Genomic DNA, 14,224 nt, shown 5'->3' on the forward strand with positions numbered 1-14,224 from the left:
AAAATTATATAAAAAAAACTTTTGCTTATTTTTAAAAACTTTTTTCTTCTGAAGGGGGCGGAATGTTTTTACTATTACCAACTAAAATTTTGGAATTGAGGGCTCAATTCTTTTTGCAGGATGCGTTAAGAAAACAATTAAACCCGGAAAAAAATGCAAAATAAAGGTTTTTTCAAAAATTCATAAAAAATACAAAAAGTGCTCTATCTTCAAAATTTTTTTGTTCATCATATTTAAAATTAAATTTCCGACACTATAGTACAAAAAATATTTGTCTGGCGCGATTGGTTCGGGGTCTGTGAGGTTAAAAGTACTAAAAAGTGCTAAAAATCACATAAAACATTAAATAACTTTTTCTTCTAATTAAAATATCAAAAATCGAAGCCCGAGGTGCACAACTTCAGCAAAAACTACACCTGTATACCAAATTTCATCTTTCTAGGCCTTACCGTTTTCCCGAGATGCGCGCCACAAACACACAAACATCTTATTTTATTATATGTATAGATTGTTTCATTATTTTATTTTGATTCCTGATATATTCACTTTTCTTTTCCTGGTGTTACTTATTCATGTACATATTACTTTTTCTTTTAGGGAAATTATTAAGCAGATCCCAAAAGATTGGTTACAGTCTTCTTAACAAAGTAGGTCAGAAAGGCGAAATTGGAATTAAACCCGGTGATCGTGTAAGATAAACTTTTAAAAATTTTATTTCTCTGCTTTGTTTTATGTTTCCTTTACCAATATTTGTTTTACTTATGTTTATTTCTTTTAAAATTGAATAGGTGGCTTTGGTATACCCTAACAGCGACCCACTTTCATTTATGTGTGCATTTTATGGGTGTGTCACTGCTGGAGTAGTACCTGTTCCTATTGAAGTACCTCTTACACGAAGGGTAAGGAAAATGCATATATTCTGTTTCTTTGTGAGATCTGTACAAGCTTTTGAAATTTCACATAAAAAAGTAAGTAAATGGTAAGAAAAAAAAGAGCATTTTCAAAAGTAGCCTTTTCCCAGCAAATCAGTTCCTAAATATTGTGATTCTTATTTATCATTCTCAAACACCCCTAAATTTTTCAAAAAATATGTATTGTATGTTACAAAAAAAAATGTATTGATCTTAAAAATTGTGCAATAGCTCTTAAATTTCTATTAAATAATTCTTCTTGCTTTTTATGTGAAGTTTTTTCTTCAATAGTGTTTAACAGATTACATTTATATTTCAATTCTTAATGCAATTATGTTTTAGATGATTTCATGTACTTTTCTTTTCTATTTTTATTTTGTAAAAGACAGAATTTAATCCTATTGAATGTTTTTAAAAGCTTTGACAAGTCTTTTTAACAGATAAATTATTAGCAATCAAATTTTAAAATTAAAAATATTTTGTGAGTTTGCAATAACTACAAGTGTTTTCTTTTTTTAAAAAATCTTTGTGTAGCGCTCTGATGATAATGTTTTCATCATGCAAGCTGCTTCATGTCACTGTCTGTTAAGTATATAATTTTATGGTTGCAATTTTAATTTCAATACTTATCTATTAAACAGATGTTCAAACAATGATATTTTAAGCAAATGCTATATCATATTACAAATCCCTCTTTGTTTGTTTTGAAATGTTGATTCAAAACTGGAGTAGTACCAAGTTTAAACTGGTGAAGTTGGTGCTCTGGGTAGGTTTACAAAGTAAGAAGTCATTACTTTTAATTGATTTTATCATTTCATTCATTGTTTTCCTCTGTTATCTGTGTGGCACTTTTAAAAACTATTTTTGCAGTAGAAAAACTATGATATGTCATATTATTTACTTAACTGGCATTTTAATTTCTTATATTTCAGCTTCAATACAGTTTTATTCTAATCTTCATGTTGATTTTCTTGATTTTTTAATGCATAGAGCACAAAGAACTATTTAGAATTTTATGTAACAAAATTGGAGCATTGTGCTTTTTGTTTATTAATTTTTTGCTTCATGGAGAGCTTTAATGTGTAAAGTCGTTGAAACATCATGTTTGTCATTTCACTTTATTATATTTTTCTCCTAGTACGAGATCCTGCTGTAGAATTCTGCTCTAATTGAGTACAAAGTCAAAATCGAATTTTTATATTACATTATGAAAGGGACAATGTGTTTTGGCTAGGTTGCTTAGCGAGAAGTGCCCACAAGTATTTTTCATCAAATTAATATTGTTTGACATTTTGGGGTAAAAATGACGCATTTCTTTTTGAAATAAACTATACTTTATTCCAAAGAAATATACCTAAAGAACTTGAAAAGTTATGGTTGCCGTTGCGCAACTGGACGCTACCTATTCGCAGCCATATGTAAACGGATACTATTGGTGCACATTTATGCACTCATAAAGTATAGTCATCATTTATATATTAAATTAAAGCTATTTTTTTCTGAACGTGATAAACTAAGGTTGCCTATGCCGAAATGGTAGCAAGTGGGGGTTGCCAGCTGTTAATGATTGCTTAGAATGAAAGAGTTAGCGCTTTACAATACTCGTTCGACAGGGATGGCGACAGCCAGCTCTACTCATGGGCGTATTCAGAGGGGGGGAAGGTTGGGCAGCTCTCCCCCCACCTTTGAAAAAAATATTTAGAATTAAAAAAAGAATAATAATTGACGGTTGTTTCAATTTCTAAATTTATTAAAGGGTTCAGATGTAACTTGTTCCTAAGTTTGAAAGTATATCATCTTCTTTGGGAGCTCATTGAAAAGGGAAAGTAATTGATGTTTAGTTGGGTTAATACTGAACTCATTTTAGAACTTCATTGCTTCCAAAATCTTGAAATAAAAGAGGTGGGGGGGGGGGGTGCTAAAATCCAGTCTCCTAACTTCCCAAAGGATGGGAATTTTCAGGTGCGCCCTGAACTTCAAATGTTACCAGGGTGGAAACTCTCAATGGGCCGCATTCAACTCCAAATTTCCCCGAATGATGATAATTCGCCTAATAGAACTCCAAATTTTGCCCAATGATATTTTTATCATATTGTCAAACAAAACTTTCCAAATGATGATATTTTTGGCAGATCGTCAAACAAAATTTGCCGAAAAGGAAATTTTTTGGGAGGTCACAGTGACCTCCCATCAGGGCTCCCTTATGGCTGCCCCCCCCCCTCTCCTTTCATGGTTGAGATGGATACGCCCTTGGTTATTCGAGTTTTTAAAATCAATTGCGTCAATTGTTAGTGCTCTCAACCATCTATGCAAACAGTAGTAGAAACAAATTTCAAATGCTCCAAAGAAATAAAATTATTAAATTTTTGTGTGGTTACATTTAAAATCTCATATACATATAACATGTGTTCCTCAATAAAAGGTAAGATTAATTTGTATTGTAAAAATATTTAAATAATTTTATTTTTTTTTCGGAAACATTTTCTGTATATATAATTGTCTTTTCATAAATAACTGGGGTCATATTCTTTAACAAATATTCATCTTTTATTCTAATTTTATAGATGAAAGACATTTTAGCTTTTATTGAGGAATACATGTTGTATGTATATGGGATTTTAAATGTAACCATCAAAAGTTATTAATTTTATTTCTTTTGGAGCATTTCAAATTTGTTTCTACTACTGTTTGCACCGTTGGTTGAGAACACTAACAATTGAAATATGCACGACAACTTTAAAAACTCGTACCACCAAGGGCGTATCCAGCTCAACCATGAAAGAAGGGGGGGGGGCAGTCGTAGGAAAGCCCTGATGTGTAAATTCGGCAAATTTTGTTTCACGATATGGCAAAAATATCACCATTCGGAAAGTTTTGTTTGATGATATGATAAAAATATCATTCAGCAAAATTTGGAATTCCATTCGGCCCATTTGAGAGTTTCCACCCTGATGAAATTTGAAGTTCCGGGCGCACAGGAAAAGTCCCATCATTTGGGAAGTTAGGAAACTGGTTTTTAGCAACCCCCCCCCCCCCACCCCAAATTTTTTATTCCAAGATTTTAGAAGCAATGAAATTCTAAAATGAGTGCGGTATTAACCCAACTAAACACCAATTACTTTCCCTTTTCAATGAGCTCCCAAAGAATATGTATACACTTTTAAACTCGGGAACAAGTTACTACATCTGAACTCTTTGATAAATTTAATTTAGAAATTCAAACAACCGTCAATTATTATTATTTTTTTAATTCTAAATATTTTTTATTTACAAAGTTGGGGAGGGGGGGAACTACCCGACCTCGCCCCCCTCTGAATAGGCTCATGCGTAGAGCTGGCTATCGCCATCCCTGTCGAACGAATATTGTAAAGTGGTAACTCTTTCATTCTAAGCAATCTTTAACAGCTGGCAACCCTCACTTGCGACCATTTTGGCATAGGTAACCGTAGTTTATCACGTTCAGAAAAAAATTAGCTTTAATTTGTTATATAAAATGATGACTATACTTTATGAGTATATAAATGTGCACCAATAGTACCTGTTTACATGTGGCTGCAAATAGGTAGCGGACAGTTGCACAACGGCAACCGTAACTTTTTAAGTTCTTTAGGTATATTTCTTTGGAATAGAGTATAGTTTATTTTAATAACAAATGCATCATTTTTACCCAAAATGTCAAACAATATTAATTTGATAAAAAATACTTGCAGGCACTTCTTGCTAGGCAACCCTAGCCAAAACACATTGCCCCTTTCATAATGTAATATAAAAATTTGATTTTGACTTTATACTTGATGGGTGCAGAATTCTGCAGCCGGATCTAGGACTATCCAGTCTGGCTATATTTGAAAAACAATGAAATGCAAAATTTAACTATGAAACATTTTGACTTTTGCCTATAAAGTTCAACCTCATTTTTAGTATTGTGTTTTGTTGAATGTTTTTTGGTCCATTACTCTTTATTTTACTAATGGAGAGATGAATAAAATTTTGTTAAAATTTGCTGTATAAATTTTCAAAATTTTATAATTATTGGTATTTATTTACAAATAATTGCTGCATGGAGAACTAATGTCAATAGACGAACACTGAAATTTATTTTTCATATATTGAGACACTTATGTCATTTATTATTTATTTTCTGATAGCTATTAAATGGCTTATAATTTTCTAACAACTGCTTATACAGAAAAAAAAGTTATTTATGAAATTTTTTACTTCACATTGCAAAAAAAAAAAAAAAAAAAAAGAGAATAGGGATGTTTCATATTGTTTTTTAAACTTGCATCAATGTGTTTATGAAACTTCTGCTGCTTTTGAATTAAATTATTTTTTAATTCTTATTGTGCTACCCATGACTCTAAAAGTAGCTAATTCAATTTTTGATGTACTTTGATGTACTTCTTAATTTTAAAGGCTCTTTTCTTAGAGGAGATCTTTGCAGCAAATATATATACTTTATTAATGCGTTTCATATCTGAAAAAAAAATTATGTACTTAATGAATAATTATGATGAATAAAATATGTTTTCTCATGATTTTATCCTGGTTTTCATGTGTTTTATTTATTTTTTATTTAGGATGCTGGATCCCAACAAATAGGTTTTTTACTAGGAAGTTGTAGTGTAAATTATGCTTTAACATCTGAAGCTTGTTATAAAGGGCTCCCTAAAACTGCCACTGGTGATATTCATACTTTTAGAGGTGTGTAATTTCATTATATAAGATAAACTTCTATTAAAAAAATGAATCTGATCCCAAGTTTGTCAGTTATCATGTGTAATTCCTTATATTTATATGCAAATTTAAGGCACATTGTTTTTTTTTCTTGATATGAAATCCCCACTTTAATTACCTCACAGTTACACTAAAAATATTTAATTTTACACAACTCATAAATTTAAAGTTGCACAAGAAGAATCTATTGCAAAAAATAAATCGATTATGTAATGACTGAAAGTGAAATGTGCTTTACTTTTCTTCACCTCTTGGTGTGTAACCATAGTTGTACCACACCAGGGTCTGGCAGTTAAGAGTACGCTGTAGGTGCGCTGCATTAGTGCTAGGGAAGGTCCCACACTGGGCCCAGTTTAGAGTTTACCCCTTAATGTGTGAACACTTACTGAAAACAAAGTTGCTGGAGGGAAAAAAAAACCCTCTAAACATTAGAATTGTGCTTCTTCATTTTGTGTCCACTATTCAGTTTTCACTGAGAACAATGAGATGAGGAAATGCATGTCTGTTACCTGATAATTTACATAACATTTGAATGAGTTATCCAAATGAAACAAAACTTATATTGTTCGAAAATATGTGTGTGTGGAAGGGGGGGGGAGTAATATTTTATAAATTTTGATCTGTTGATTTGTTTGAAGCAGACTTGATCGGGGTTAGCTTTTGGTGTAGAAAGAACATGTACACGAAATGATTTTCTGATTTGATTTTTTCAAGATTATTTTTGAAAAGTTTTAAAATGTTAAAGATTAGTCTTGCATGTAAAAAAAAAAAAAAATAATGCTAGTTTCTAGAAGCCACTTTCTTTTATTATAACTCTGTTTCTAAATGTTACATGCATTTATGTTTTTCTCACAAGTTGTATTTACTTTCCCCATTAACTCTCAAAAACTCATACATATTTTAATTACACAAGGAGTTACTTGGGTTAGAAATCAAACTCACTTTTATTAATACAATTGAGTTTTCAAAGAAGAGCCTTTTCATTAACTTATGTTAAAAATCAATAATGTATTCAGTTCTTTAGTTAAGCATATTTATGCTTCATTTTGGCCTCTGGATTTATTATTTTACCCAGGAATTTCCAATTAAATAAGAGCTTACTTTTTGTTTTGCCCAAGCATAATGGAATTTTCAGTAAGAAATCTTCATCTTTTAACTTTGTGTTCTAGTATTTATAGTTTGCTTTTTATAACAGCTTTATAAAGAGGTAAATGAATTACCATCAAAGCTAATTAATCCTTATTTTTGTCATGTCCTCAGAATGAGACCAGTCTCTTGATATGATCTACACACAGATTTACTTCTATTTCTGTAGACAATTTTACTGGCATGTAAACAGTAATAACTAGAGAAAGGTTTCATTTCTTGAACTGCCAAAAAGATAGCATGTACACTGGGGTATAAATCCTCCTCATTTGGAGAAAACTTAACAACTGCTGGAAGATTGGCAAATACAAGCTACATATCTGTTTATCAGTTAGAAATATAAAAGCTTCTATTTTGAAAGAAGAGTTAGCTTATGCTCATGGAATGGGAAAACAAAGAACAATGCCAAATGAAGTCATTTTATTCTTTGCACAAATTTTTGCTGGTTTATGCTTGGATTTCTTTAATTAATCATAGTTTCAAAAGACGTTCTTTAACTTAATTTTTAGTTTGTGTCCTTTATTTGCTTAATGCCATCAGAATTGTTCCCTAAATTTTTATTTGTTATTTTCATTTCTGTAATTTTAGGTTGGCCAAAGTTAAATTGGGTTGTAACAGAACACCTTAGCAAACCTCCTAAAGATTGGACTCCACCATCTAGGCTGACGGAAGAAACTCCAGCTTATATAGAAGTATTAAGCATATTGTGCTCTTTTATTCTTTTATTTTTTAAAGCCTTAATACTGTTGAGAAAAATTGATCATGTAGTGTTGATTTTTAATGTTATTTATTTATTTTTTCAGTATACTGTAGATAAAGATGGAGCAATGAAAGGTGTAGCAATTACTAGAATAGCTACTGCCAATCATTGCAGAACATTAACTGCTGCATGTAATTATACTGAAGGTAAATCATGTACTAAAATTTCAGATTGTTTCTTCTATTTTCCTGGTTCCTTCTCGTTCCGGTAATACTACATATTGTCTTTTTTAGGGGAAGTTATGGTTTGTGTACTAGACTTCAAACGTGATGTTGGTCTATGGCACAGCATCCTTACTGTAAGACATTATATGCTTTTTAATTCATAAAATTTTTTCATGAAGCTTCTTTGTAATTGGCTATAAATTATACTGCATGTTAATAACATGAAGGTACATTGTTATACAAAGTTATAAGTTCACTTACTTATTTTAAGGTTATTTCTGAGACTTACATTTTTTTTTTTTTTTTTTTTTGAGTTTATGTTGATCTTTTCGATGCTTAAAGTTGATGACTGATGCTGGTAAGAAATTATTGAAATGAGAACTTTTATATTTGTGAAGCAAGATAAAATGTCCAAGTGTTCAAAGCTTCATTAAGTGTGTCCTTTTTTTAAAAATGTGGAACATGCATAGTGAATCTTTGGCTAAAAACACATCTTGAAGAATTGGACTTTCTTAATGGGTCATAAAGTATGTTCTTAAGTAGGGAATCAGCAGTCAATCTAGAAATCATTCAGGTCATTAACTATATTTTTCTTGCATACCAAACTTACCATCAAAAGATTTGTTTTGTGCAACAAGCTTTTTAAAAATGAAATAAGACTATCTGCTTTTCCTATGTGCAAGAAACACCATTTTTTGAGCATTATGAAAGTCTATGAGTTGAATATTAAAAATTTAAGAGAAACCTGCCTTTGGCTTTTATTTGCCTTAAAGAGCATTTAAACTAAACTATAAGGGTTGCCCAAATGAAAAGTGGACAAGAGCAATGACATCAGAATGAATGATTCAATTAGAGCATCACTGTGCAAGTATATAAAGGATGGTATGAGGTATGCATCTCAAATGCCATTCAGTGGTTGTACCTGTTTGCAGGAGAGGACATTGTACGAAAGGAAAGTCGTGCTAGCCATGGCTGCATCCAGATCGGAAAGTGCACTAGTAGGTTAAGGATGGCAAGCGACATCAGATCTGCCGAGATCGAGCCAAGCAAATATCACGATCACCAATGATTTTATTGCCTTTGTTAATGAAATGATTCAAGCTAATCGAAAGATAAGACCCGTAAAATCAGCGATGAACTCAACCTGAGTAAAGGAATGGTTCACGCTATCATCTTCAAAGAAACCTAGACGACCCTAAACATTTTCTGTTGGGAAGTTTTGAAGCATCCCATATAGTCCAAACTTGCCAACCTGTGTCTTCCACATCTTTAAGCCACTTAGGAGAGCATTACAGGGGAAACGTTTCCATTTGGACGATGAAGTGGAAGAAGCCATGCAGAACTTCCTCAGGAATCAGCCACGATCTTTCTACAGCGAAGTTATCAACCTGCTGCTGCAACACTGGGGCTTGTGCTTCAACGCCCATGACGATTTCTTTTGATTTACATCAAAAGTATTATCTGTATTCAACTTGTCCTCTTTCATCAGGGCAACCCTTATAAAATTAAAATTGACTTTAAAACATGAGTGATGTTCAGTGATCTTTTGTGTTGAAAATAAATATAACTTAGATGTCTGAGATGGCAGTAAATGTCAGCTTGACCTATGATTTAAGCAGGAAGTACAAATGGAGGGTGATATTTGATAGTTATTTTTGAGCCAAATTTTTGCACTGGGAAAAGTGGATATTGTTTGTTGTCATGAAGCCTATGGACTACATCTCATTACTTCATACAATGAAATTTTAGAATTTTACCAGCATCATTTTCTGCAGAAGAATACAGGAACTTACACCTCAAAACTGGCAAAAAAAGTGGTTTCAGAAACATAGTAAAAGTGTTTCTAGAGTGATGAAACTTAAATCTACGATAACAAAAGCATGGGAAGTAATTCCGTGCCACATACTTTTGAATTTTGTGGACTTTCTGTGAAACCCCATATTTGAACTGATAAATAATGAAGAAGGCCCTACAACAAATTAAATATGTATATTATTCATCCATATTTGTTACACATGCGTGAATTAACTTGAACTTTTGTCCATACAACAAATGTTATGTTTTATAACTGCAGAAATTACCAGATATGATACAATCTTAGGATGTTAACAGTTAATTATTATGAAATTAAAGAAAAATGTGCTTGATCTTAAATGCATTTTTATCTGAATTTTTGAAATTCTCGAATGAACCTATAGCTCTGTCTTGGGTTCTATTAAGTACCTTTTATGAAAATTTGAATGTTTTACGTTAAAAGTATCTGTTGGAACTTTGCTTGAGCAAATGTTCTTTTTTTTTTAACTTTAGTTTTTAGTTCTGTTTCATTAGTTACTTTATTTTATATTCATAAAAAATCTCCATTTTAAATATCTTCTCTCAAAAATTAATATGCTAGCAAATTTGTGGTTCAATATCTATATATATATTTATATATATAACATGAGATACATTTTACAAACATATTTTAAATATAAATTCAAAGACATTGAGAAAAATGAAAGAATAAATACTAAAGATGATGGTTCACCTGAAAAAGCTTTTGTTCATTATTTTTCAGGTATGTTTTCTTGTTCAATTTTCCCTCAAAGCTCTCAGGGAGGGTGGCAAGTTATTAGGACCTTCCCTCTTGCTAAACAGAAAGGGCCTTGTGAACTTAGGGACCGGTCCTCCCCTTGAGAAAGTGTCGGTCCCTGGTTCACCTTTTTTCATTTTGGTGTTCTTGCTTTTTGCATCTTCAATTTTATTTAGATTGTTTATTCATGGTTATATATATATATATATATATATATATATATATATATATATATATATATACTAGCCGCCTGCAGCGACCAGCTGGTTCACCTTCTTATGCCATTCGCCTTTTATGCAAGCAGCCACCTACGGCGGCTGTTTGGCTAACTTTACATTTTTACTTAGCATTTGCCGCCTTCGGCGGCTGTTACATAAATTTGGCAGCAGTATTAATCAATCCATCTCTATTTTCTTTTGTGCCATTCACATTTTTATGCCAAGATTGCCGCCTTCGGCGGTTATCTACCTTTACGATCCACCTCTATTTATTTCAACCTCCCCGCCCATTTCATAATAAAAACAAAGATCACTCAAAAAAAAACGCTTTTTTTTATTTAGGTTGAGCAAAAAAAAAAGTTATCTCCAAAATTCCCCGTAGTGTGAAAAAAGTAGCGTTTGACAAAGAAAATAAAATCTCGCTGTTTTTATTGAATTAAATGCGCACAACTATGAAATGTTTCGTTTTATAGATACAGCAAAACGTCCAGCTTGGGGGTGGGGGGGATGGAAAAGTAAATAAATGCAATCCCTAAATTAAAAAAAAGAAAGAAAAAAAGCAAACTCTGCCGGAAAAACACGTGGTCATCACGTCATAAAATGTAGAAGTAAGCTATATAGTAAAAAAAAAAAAAAAAAGATTAACATTGTTTGCGATTAAGATTCCGTCGTAAATATCGAATCGAAATCCAAGTAGTGACGTCAGAGGCATAAAGGAATGAAGAACCTTTTTTCGACCGATGCGTGGAAAGACATGATGTGTTCAGCTTAAAAAAAAACTATTGCTTATTCTTAAGGCCTTTTTTCTTCTGAAGAGGGCGAAATGTTTTTACTATTACCAACTTAAATTTTTGAAATAAGGCTTTGATACTTCTCACAGGATGATATTAGAAAAAAATAAAACCCGAGAAAAACTGCAAATTAAAGGTGTTTTCAAAAATTCGTAAAAAATACAAAAATTGCTCTGCCTTCAATTTTTTTTCATTCATCATATTTAAAATTAAACTTCCTACACTACAGTACAAAAATATTTGTGTGGTGCAATTGGTTCAGGGTCTGTGAGGTAAAAAGTACAAAAAAGTGCAAAAAAACACATAAAACATTAAATAACTTTTTTTCTAATTAAAATATCAAAAATCGAAGCCGGAGGTGCACATTGTCGGCAAAAACAGCACCTGTATACCAAATTTCATCTTTCTAGGCCTTGCCGTTTTTCCAGGAAGCGCGCCACACACACACACAAACATCTTATTTTATTATATATATATATATATAGATAGATAGATAGATAAATATTTATTTATTATCTATCTATCTATCTATATATCTATGTATCTATCTATCTATGTATCTATCTATCTATGTATCTATCTATCTATCTATCTATCTATCTATCTATGTATCTATCTATCTATCTATCTATCTATGTATCTATCTATCTATCTATCTATCTATCTATGTATCTATCTATGTATCTATCTATGTATCTATCTATCTATGTATCTATCTATCTATCTATCTATCTATCTATCTATCTATGTATCTATCTATCTATGTATCTATCTATATATATATATATATATATATATATATATATATATATATATATATATATATATATATATATATATATATATATATAATATTCATTTTATTTGTTTTTTTTTTCTTTGTGCTCACTCTAAGAAAAAAGAAAATGTGTGCCAAATGTGATTTTGAACTCCTTTGTTTTTCAGAGTGTCTTAAATGGTATGCATGTAATTTTCATACCTTATGCATTGATGAAAGTCAATCCAGCTTCTTGGTTAATCATGATTACTAAGTTTAAAGGTATAACCTTATCATTTTTTGTACCATTGTTTTATTTGTATTATTTCACTTTATAGATTAAGCATTTCATTTTTATAGCCAGTGTTGCTATTTGCAAATCAAGGGATTTACACTGGGGTTTACTAGCTACCAAAGATCACAAAGATGTTAATCTTAGTTCCTTGAGGTTACTTCTTATTGCAGACGGATCTAATCCATGTATGTATAATTTTATTTGTATAATACAGTAACACCTTTCATTTTTGTATTGCACTCACACTTCAATCTGTTCATGTTTTTTTTCCCTCTACCTCCAGGGTCATTATCTTCTTGTGATCAGTTTATTAGTGTGTTTCATAGTCGAGGTCTTAGACCTGATGCTGTTTGTCCTTGTGCTGCATCTCCGGAAGGCTTAACTGTTTCTGTTCGAAGGTATAGTTAAAAAACTGTTTTCATATTCTTCACTTTTATAACTATGGTACAACCTTTTTATACTTCACAGTTGTATGCATTTGAAATTTAGTGATTTTTGATACTTTTGTAATTTTTCACCAGTCATCAAAGAATTTTTTATTGCCTCTACTAGTGTATTTCATGCATTGAAAATCAGAAATACAGAGAAGCACTGTTTATATGTTTCTGAAGGGACTGTATGAAAAAGTGTATAAATGAATAAATTACTTTTAAATAAAAAAAAAAGCCTTCAAAAAAAAAAAAAAAAAACACCAAGGAACTAAAAAGCAAAAAATGATTACACTTACATACTATTTCCTACCCAAAACTAGAAATGAAATTCATTTTACAATTCCAGTACAAAAATCAACCAAACACCCATTTATAAAATAAACACTGATTTTAATTATTACGATGAATTATTTTAAATAGCTAACTATTTATATGCAATCTCTTTATTTTTAATAACCTTTTGAAGTCAAGGCCTTCTATAAACTACTACCTATCGTAACTGACAACCCACCGAATCCTGAATTAAACACTAATTTAACTAAACACGAAATTAGTCTTTAAAACTAAACCAAATGAGTTATCTTAGGTAGTAGTTTATAGAAGACCCCAACTTCAAAAGTTTTTTAGAAATTAAGAGATCGTATATAATTAAAATAATTCATGTTATAGTAATTAAAATCTGTTTATTTTATAATTCGATGTTAAGTTTAGTTGATTTTTGTACTGGAATTGTAAAATAAATTTCATTTCTAGGTTTGGGTGGGAAATAGTATATAAGTGTAATCAGTTATTTTTTGCTATTTAGTTCCTAAGTGTTTTTCGAAGGCGTTTTTTTTTATTTAAAAGAATTTGTTTAAATTTTTTAAATACAAAAGTCAAACCATTTAAATGTTAAGAATCAAAATATTCATTCTCTCTCCCTGTCATCTTCCATTTAGTCCTTAGAAAATTAGTTTTTTTTAGGGGGGGGGGGGAAGGATTGATTCTTGGATTTTAGAATTTTGCTTTTAATGATCTTCATTGGTTTATAAATATTTTATTGCTCCTGAATGAAATTCCACTCCCCTAAAAATTGTCAAGGAGTATTTTTGTACCTTAAAAAACCCCTTGCTGTGTCTGTAATTCGTTTAGTTTTTGTCTATAATAATGCTGAATTTTTATTTAAAATATCTACTATTAATGATGTAAAATGCAAGATTATCTTGTAACCTCTGCTTTCAATTTCATTTAGCTTAAAATCTGCCCCCCCCCCAAACAGTTTTTTGTGCACTTTGGTAGCACATACTTCAGTAAATGTGTATGGGTAGTGTAAGCGATTCCATTCTTTGACATCATTCCTACATTTAATGAATACCTCACAATTTAAAAAGAAAGAAGAAAAGATAAGGGAATAGAAATATATATATATATATATATGTGTGTGTATATATATAATAATTTTT

The 14,224-nt window shown here is 30.9% G+C and overlaps 1 protein-coding gene across 1 annotated transcript in view; it reads left to right on the forward strand.

Moving 5' to 3' along the window:
- Window positions 1-14,224, forward strand: part of LOC129218299 (disco-interacting protein 2 homolog C-like) — a 125,790-nt gene that overhangs the window by 42,237 nt on the left and 69,329 nt on the right. The window contains exons 11-19 of the mRNA XM_054852534.1: window positions 598-689; window positions 789-899; window positions 5,492-5,615; window positions 7,383-7,486; window positions 7,598-7,700; window positions 7,788-7,852; window positions 12,245-12,338; window positions 12,417-12,536; window positions 12,635-12,749. Coding sequence (XP_054708509.1) covers window positions 598-689; window positions 789-899; window positions 5,492-5,615; window positions 7,383-7,486; window positions 7,598-7,700; window positions 7,788-7,852; window positions 12,245-12,338; window positions 12,417-12,536; window positions 12,635-12,749 — 928 coding nt within the window. The remainder of the gene's footprint in view (window positions 1-597; window positions 690-788; window positions 900-5,491; window positions 5,616-7,382; window positions 7,487-7,597; window positions 7,701-7,787; window positions 7,853-12,244; window positions 12,339-12,416; window positions 12,537-12,634; window positions 12,750-14,224) is intronic.

This window comes from Uloborus diversus, chromosome 3 (assembly GCF_026930045.1).
Source record: "Uloborus diversus isolate 005 chromosome 3, Udiv.v.3.1, whole genome shotgun sequence".
Lineage (NCBI taxonomy): Eukaryota > Metazoa > Arthropoda > Arachnida > Araneae > Uloboridae > Uloborus > Uloborus diversus.